General features: G+C 40.4%; 1 protein-coding gene across 18 annotated transcripts in view; it reads left to right on the top strand.

Annotated features, from left to right (window-relative positions):
* Positions 1-415: 415 nt before the first annotated feature.
* RBM26 (RNA binding motif protein 26) overlaps positions 416-8,144 on the top strand; it is an 83,749-nt gene continuing 76,020 nt past the window's right edge. For 9 of the 18 annotated variants that reach the window (XM_061133316.1, XM_061133309.1, XM_061133308.1 and 6 more), the window contains exon 1: positions 419-936. In XM_061133316.1, coding sequence (XP_060989299.1) covers positions 866-936 — 71 coding nt within the window. In that variant the 5' untranslated portion in view covers positions 419-865. Of the gene's footprint in view, positions 937-8,144 lie in introns of all 18 variants that reach the window. The other 9 variants (XM_061133311.1, XM_061133299.1, XM_061133307.1 and 6 more) reach the window with 4 other exon arrangements.

Genomic DNA, 8,144 nt, shown 5'->3' with positions numbered 1-8,144 from the left:
TGCAGAACCCTGGGAAAAAACGGAGGAGGCACAGCGCAGCACACCTGTAACCCCCTGATCTCCTGTGTGCCGACACATCCGAGTGGATGCTCTCAAGAAAGCGCTCCAGTAGCAGTGTCGTTCCAGCCAATGGGCCACGCCGTCTGGTACAGAGTTCGAGCTGCTGAAGTTCCTGCTGGTTCTGAAGTCAGCGGCCTTTCCCTCTTAGTAAAAAAAACAGTCTTTACTCCTTAGGAAGACCAAAGCCTGGAAAAGCACAAGGCCCACAAGCCAGGCGAAGAAGCAACACTCGCCACACTTGCCTAGCGTGTACTCAGAAAAAAACAAAAAGAAAAAAATTACGTCTCTTCCCAGCAGGCTCCGGGAGTCACCGCGAGATTTCATCAATTCTCGCGACATTTATCGGCAGCCATCTTCTTGGGGGTGCTGGGAGCCGGGAAGACCCCCCGAATCGTTTCCATTCAGCTGCCCTTCGTTTTCGCTTTCTTCACTTTTTCCTCTCCTGCGTTGCCAGCAAGCACCTGGTTTCAGGGCTGAGGGCAAGCCCGTGTCTAGGCGCGTGTCGCGCTCTGGTCCAGGGAGATTCGCTGGGGTGGAGGGAAGGGGGAGGGCCTGGGCAAACCGTTGCTGCCTCAGCCGGGGCCGGGGTCCGGGGAGGGGGAGCTCTTGGCACCCCGTGGACTCGCGGCCTACGGCGGTCCCCGCGAAGCTGTTCGCCGATCCGGGCTCGCGGGAACCTGCCACCGGCGCCTCCCACCGCGGCCCACGCGGGCGGCGCGCGGAGTAGGGGGCGGGGGCAGCGGCGGCTGTAGCGGCCGCGACCTGGGCGGGCGGAGGAGTGTGACGGGCCTCGGGGCCGCTGTGGATGGTTTCTAAAATGATCATTGAAAACTTCGAGGCACTCAAGTCCTGGCTCAGCAAGACTCTCGAGCCCATGTGAGTATTCGGGAGCTGTTTTACTTGCAGGGATGGAAGGGGGAGATAGGTGGACTCCCAGTTGCCCCCAAGAGCCTGCTGTGGAGGCCGAAGCGGTGAACTGAGGTCCCGGGCTCAGTGTTTTCGCCTCCTCCGCCACCGTCGTTCCTTCGTTCCCAGGTTCAGAATACGCCTGGGAGCCTGAGCTGATCTTTACCTCATCGTTGAGTTGGTTCTTAAACCGATGACTCTTCTCTCGTTTTCCCGTTATTTGTAGTCCGACCCCAGCGTAAACACACAACTCGTTATTTGCCGAGGGCCCCCAGGTCGGTTTCTTTTGGCGAACTCGAGCATAATTCCCCCCCCCCCACCCCTTTTTTTTTAAATGAAGTGACCAGCTCTCTAGGGATTTAGAACAGTTCTCGCCCAGCCCATTCACGTTTTACCTAAATACCGTCTCTGAAAGAAAGGCCGTGTCTACCATGTGCTGTCTGGTTCTTAACTGATTGAAAATGTAACAGGTGCTAAGGTGCCCAGCAAAATTCCCCTTTCTCATCTCTGCACGTTTGGTCGCTTGGAGGAATAAAATGCAGTCTAACCATATGGACTGTTTGGCAGTTTTAAGTAGAATCTTATAAGTGCACTCTGTGTGTGTGTGTGTGTGTGTGTGTGTGTGTGTGTGTTGGGGAGTGGGGTTCGAAGTGCTGAAATGTCTTAGATTGGAAAAATTGAGTTTAAGGATTTATCTTTTAATACGTAAAAAATATATCAAGAGCCAAGTGTTTTGATCAAAATTGGATGATTTACAATAAACAATTTAAAATGCAATGCGGACTATCCACTTATTTAATAGATGTATTAAACGCCTTCTATGTACTGTGGGAGGCATTGGGGCTAGAGTTTTTAAATTCCAAAATCGACAAGGCATAATAGAAAAGTAAATGAGCAAACTTGGGGTAGTAAGAGTCGTGACTGTAATACTAGAGGACCATGTAAAATAGTGGTAACAAGGCCTCTCGGAGGAGGCGACAGCGGAGCAACACCTGAGGAGGAGAAGGAACTGTGTAAAAGTCTGGAAAGAGAACATTCCTTCCAGAAGGAATGACAAGTGCAAAGGCCCTGTAGCGGAAATGATCATGGTTCGATGGGGAAGAGAAAGGCTGTTGTGGCTGCAGGGAATCTTGTGAAGGGGGAACAAAAGGAAAGTTGTGAAGTTGGAGAAGTAGGAAGGGGACAAATCATGTAGGATCTTCTAGGCTATAGTCAAGAGCTAAGATTTTACTTAAAATCGAATGGGAAGACATTAGATGATTTAAAGCAGACAGAGATTGATTTTGTTTTAACTCTGCCTACTTTGTGGAGATTATAGGGTCAAGAATAGAAATAAGGGGACCATGCTGAAGGAAGTTGTAGGCCAAGCTGTAGATAGTTTGCCTTAGAGTGAGAGTGGAGACAAATATGTTTAATAGACATGTTAAATAGATCTGGTGGGACTTGCTGATGGATTGGATGTGGGAGATAAGGGAAAGGAAAGGAAAATAAAGGGTGACTGATGACTAAGAAGTTAATCTAAGCAGCTGAATGTGTGTTGGTTGAGGAGGCTTGGAGAGAACAGTTTGAGGGGAGACGGGTGGTTGATTTTAACTGTTAAGTAGAAAGTGTTTGTTACACATCTAAGTGTGATGTGAAATTGGTAGTTGGGTATGAGTCCAGAACTCAGGCCAGGAGTGGAGATACTTGGAGTTATGCAGGTAGTATTTAAAGTCATGAGACTGGGAAGTTTCTGAGGAAGAATGTGTAGATAGGGAAAAGAAGAGAGTCCAGGTCTGAGGTTGGAAGAAAAGTGGGATGTATGTCACTAATGAAGGAGATGTATGACAAAAAAGGAAGGTTGTCAACTTGGTGGGATACTGCATAATGGGTAAAATGGAGACAGAAGGGGCTCTTGTGTTGGCAAGGTAGAAGTCACTGGTGAACTTGTTGAAAAGTTCACTGGGGTAGGATGGTGCAGACAGAAGCCCTGTTTCAATGGGTTGGAGAGAGTGGGCAGCAGTAGAGTATAGTGGTTGAGACCGAGAACCGTGGAGCCAGAGTGGCTGCCTTTGAATTCTGCCTCCGCCACTTACCTTCTGTATGATATTGGGTAAGTAACTTAGCTCAGTACCTCTGCTTCCTCCTGTCTGAGAGGGGGGAAAATAATGAATATGTATTAAGAAAATCTTTGAACCCTGTCTGGTTTGTAAGTAGCACTAAGTAAATGTTAGGTGAACGGAAAACTTAGAATGTTTTGTGTTAAAATAGCATTCCCTTGTGTAAGCTTTCAGTTCTCAAATTACTTAGTTTTATTACCATTTTTTCTTCTTATTGAAGAGAGGATTATTTATAGCTGATTAGTGTGCTTGTAATTTTTTTTCGTAGTTTTAATAAAGCATATTCAGGTATCATATAGCATACTTAGATGACTGTAGCCCTGCAGTCTTTACTGCTGGAATAAGATACTACTTGTAGAACCTAGACAGTGGGAGGAGCTGGGAGTGGTCCTTTTTATACTGCTGTGTTAAAATTGAACCCTTATCCAAGTTCCTGTCCCTTTAACTGCACTTCAGGTGAATTCTTTTAGATGACTTTTAAAGCTGATTCCAGTTATTTAATGGTTTCTAACCTTGTTTGTGAAACTTTAAGATGTGTTTGTTTTCTAAAGAGATTTTTTTTTTTTTTTTTGACCAAATAGCACCTATTTGAGGCAGGACCATAGGAAGATAGAACTTGAAATTTGTATAGAACTTTTTACCTATTTGCGCTAGTGAAGTATCTCATGGTTTTGGACTTGCCTTGTAGTTTAAATGTATTAATTCAGCAAATATTTATTGAGCACTTAATTGACTCTGTGCTAAGCAGTGTGTTAAGATATTGGTGAAACAGTAGGAAACATGACATGAAATGACCATCTTCATATCGTTTACCAGGGAAGACAGATGTTAAACAAGTAACTATGAGACTAGTGAGCATGATGAATCCAGAACACTGTGAAAATATATGTCTGGAATATCTGGAAAGACTTCTGTTGCCTGACAGTATTTCATCTCAACCAGGAAGGATGAGGAGTAGTTTGTTGGGGCAAAAGAATGGGAATGGAGAGTTGTAACAGCAAGGTTTTTGAGGGCAGATCGTATGAAGACCCTAAAATGAAGTAAGGAAAGGTGAAAAAAAGAGCCAGGGGAAGCATAGCGGCAGATAGCTCCTGAGACGGGAGCCAGATTGCATGAGACTGTTGAGTCATGTTAAGGTTTCGGGATGTCATTGAAGGATAGTGGGAAGCCAGTGAAGGGTTTTCGGGGAGGAGAGTTTTCAGATGGACATTTGGGGGGCGTGGGGTGGGGTGTCAACCTGGTTGCAGTTTCAACATGAAATAAAAGTTGGTAAATCTGTATTTTATTTGATTATAAGGTCTGTAAGTGTATCAGGATTCCAGGTTTTCTTTTTCATACTTTATTGAAAATGTACGTGTTAAAATTATCATCTTGAAATACTTGATATTTTTGTTCTCCAAAACATTTGCTTAGTCATACATGCTCATAATAAAATAGATATTTGTCTTTCCTGTATCATTGATTTCTTTTTCATAATGTTAAGCTCTCTTTTGACGTTTTTTTGTTTTTTAAACAAAAGTTTTCTGCTGTATTTTAAAACTTTGTGAATTTACGTATCACTAAATGTGATTTAATAAAATCATGGATTATTTTCAGTTTAAGGGAAACCTCAAGATCTAATCAAACCCCTTAGTTTTTCAGAAAATACAATTGAGAGATAGACTTAATGGTGTGCCCAGGTTTTGTTGAGCTTAGTAGTGAGGAACAGAATGCCTCAGTTTATGCTGCTACTAGGTTGTGCTGTGGAGGTAGCGTTGTGCAGTGGAAAGAAAACATTTTTGTGTCCACATAGACCAGTGTTCAGATCTCTCAGCTCTGCCACTTACTAAGTGAACAGGCAAGTGAGCCTCCCTTTTCCTTGTTAGGATGATAGGGAGAATTATACCTGTTTCTGTAGGTGAAAGAATTAAATGAGACATATTTTTAAGATCCCAGCCCCTTCCCCCCCACTCCCAGGATATATATATATAGGAGATATATATATATGTTAGCAGTGAAAAAAGCATTTACCCAAAGGGTTCTGAAATACAGAGGGTACCTGCTGTGCAACCTGGGGAGCTCTCTCACAGGCAGGCATTATTTCAGTCTGCTTAGGTTTCTTTCACTTATTTTGACCTTTTCTTCCTCTTTTATCTCTAACCAGAATTTTAACTTAAAGTTTAAGACAGATATAGTATTTAATGCCTAACACTTTAGCAACAGTTACCAGGGAAAAGCATATTAAATAAGTTATCTGCTCTCAAGTCCAAGGTATTTTAAAGCTATATTATCTACTGCCAACAACATAGAAAACAACGGACCAGATTACAACAGCTGTGACAAGTCAAATAAGTTTGATAAGGTTCACAGATGCTACAGTAATAACTAAGATGTAAGTAACAACAGTTACCCTGTATTGATCTTAAATACCAGTTTGATTAAACACAGGTTACATTGCTATTATTGCTACTGTTAACATTTGTATACATTGTTAAACCTTTGTATTATTACTTTCAAGTTCTATGAGGTAAATACTGTTACCTCCATTTTGCAAGTGATGACACCTGAGGTACTGAAGCATGAAGTTAAGATACTTGCCCAGAGTCACACATCTTACGTGTGACTGAACAGTGATTTAAACTCAAGTTTAACTCAAGATTTAAACTCTGGAGCCTTGGTCATAATTCACTACAACATAATGCAGTGTATCCTTTCCTGCTTCTCTATGTGTGTGCCTGTGTATGTGTACTTTTTTTTACTATTAGATTTTTGTAGTAGTAGCTGCTATTGTAAAGGAACAAGGAACAAAGTTCTTAGGCATTGTGGTTATCAGTGCTTTAGAGTCTTTTTTTTTTTTTTTTTTGAGTCTTTAGATTACAGAAACCTAGAGTTTTGTAGTTGTTTCTCCTTTACGCACACTTATTACTATACCTTTCTCACCACATTAAAATTTGTTTTTGTTTTAAAGGAAGAGCTGAAAGGTGGTCTTTTTATTTGTGAATTTTATTTACTCTTCTCCTCCTTTGATGTTTCATTTTTCTGCAGACCCTTTTGGGTATAGAGTCAGTCTCTCATTCCTTAAGCTCAGCAAAAAACAAAGAATTAAATCATACTTCTAGTCATTTTCATGCTAGCTTTCTTTTCCTGTCACTGTTAAATCTTGAAATAGTAGTCAGCCTTTAATTTTTCACTTATTTGTCCCCAACCATTTACTTCTTAATGCCTTAAATAGTTTCTTTATACTCATGTTTAACTGAAATTATCTACCCCAGTGTTATCATTGAATTTGTTTATTAAATGTAAAGACTTATAGAAATTTTAGTTCTTTCATCTCTTTCACTCTTTCACAGTGTTGATAGCTGCCTTTTTTTTCTTTATACTTCTCATGACTTAGATCCCTAATATTTTGGTTCTCTTTCTTACAAAGCAGTTCTACCTCCTTAAGCTCTTTTTCCTGCCTTTGAATTGTATTTTTCTTTGTTCTGTTCCCATGACTCTTTTTTCTTAATCATTACCACTCCTGACCCTTTATTCACATTCATTCCTATGGATGGTTTCTATTGTAATGTGTGCCAGTGGTTTTAAAAACTGTGTGTGTGTTATAGTTGCTTTGAAACTGTGATTAAAGACTCCCTTCCCCAGGATATTGCATATACATATTTGTATTTGAATTTTAGCGCTTTTTCAAGAGTACCTGTAAGCATTTATTTTTCTCATAGGTATGTCTAGGCTTAACTGCTTCAAAGTTTTATACTCTTAAACTCTGATTGCTAGCTCTGTGCCTGATCCTTTTCACCTGAACTTCAAACTGCTGTATGTTTCTGAAAATAAAATATTCACTTATTTCCATTTCATTTTTCCAAACTTTTGGGCTTGAACTTTTATTTTTTTGGCTTCTCCCTTCATTCCTTTCCCCCCATTCAGTTAATTACTGGGTTCTGTCTCTTTCTTTTAATAATTCTTACTAATGACAGTGGTCAGTAGGAAACCCTGCACTCCTTAGCTAAACCACTGCAGTTTGTTTTCTAACAAACCTCCCCATCTGCAGTCTTCTCGTTTGGAGTTCTTTTGGCCTGGACACCCAGCTTGTTTATTGTGTTGTGTGATCAAAATCTTCAGCACTTCTAAATAATCAATTGCATACTTCTTAACTTGACTTTCAGAACTAGTGTCTGTTTCAAATTATCTTTCCAGTTTATATCTTCCTACTTTTTACGTAAGTCTTAATTTCAACAAAAGCTGAACTCTACATTCTGATTCTCTGTCACGTAGTTTATACTGTCCTTTCTCCCCCAACTTTATGTGGAAGGTAACATTCATTGAGTGCTTACTATTTGCTAATCTTTATGCATTCATTGTGTGTGAGCTGGGTTCTGTTATCCCAATTTTAAAGATGAAGAAATTGACTCTTAGGAAGTTTAAGTAATGTACTTCATTCATAGCTAATAAATGATAAGAGACAGGATCAATGACAAGACATTTCTATTCCAGAGTTTTGCTGTGTATTGTGATGTAATGCCTTTCTCAGTTTCTTCTATATGTGTTGAAATCAAAGGTCCATTGCAATTCCAGTTCATCCAGACAGCCATTTATCTGTCCAGTTGAAATCAGTGATTCTTCCATGAGTCTCCTCTCCTAGTGCTAGTTTGCATAGTTTTCTGACACTCTTCATTTGCAGACTTGTTCAGTAGTTAATTCTTCTGTTTTTACTGTTATTAGAGTCTAAGGTCCTTGAAAATAAAACTCAAAATGTTAAGTGTTCTCCTGTATAGCACCCAGCACAATGCCTCGTGGGGGGTGTACACCTGGGTTTCAAATATATTAGTTGAAATTTCTTTGTGCACCCATGATCTAAGGAGAGAGAAGAGGCATTTGTATAAAACTATTTTGAAGAAGCAGATATGTTAGCAGTTTGAAGATTTACTAATCTCTGGGTCTGTTTTTTTTTTTTTTTTTTAACCTTACAGCACTTTCAAATTAACTAAAGACTCTGTGATTTTTTTTTTTTTTTTTTTTTTAAGGGGGAAAGGACACTGAGAAATATTAGCATTTACTCATTAAAGTATGTGAATGCTGCTGTATGCAAGATTGCTTAGCTCC

Source organism: Dama dama, chromosome 30 (genome assembly GCF_033118175.1).
Source record: "Dama dama isolate Ldn47 chromosome 30, ASM3311817v1, whole genome shotgun sequence".
Taxonomy (NCBI): Eukaryota; Metazoa; Chordata; class Mammalia; order Artiodactyla; family Cervidae; genus Dama; species Dama dama.
Note: the sequence above shows the minus strand (reverse complement) of the source record. Positions and strands in the feature narration are given on the sequence as shown.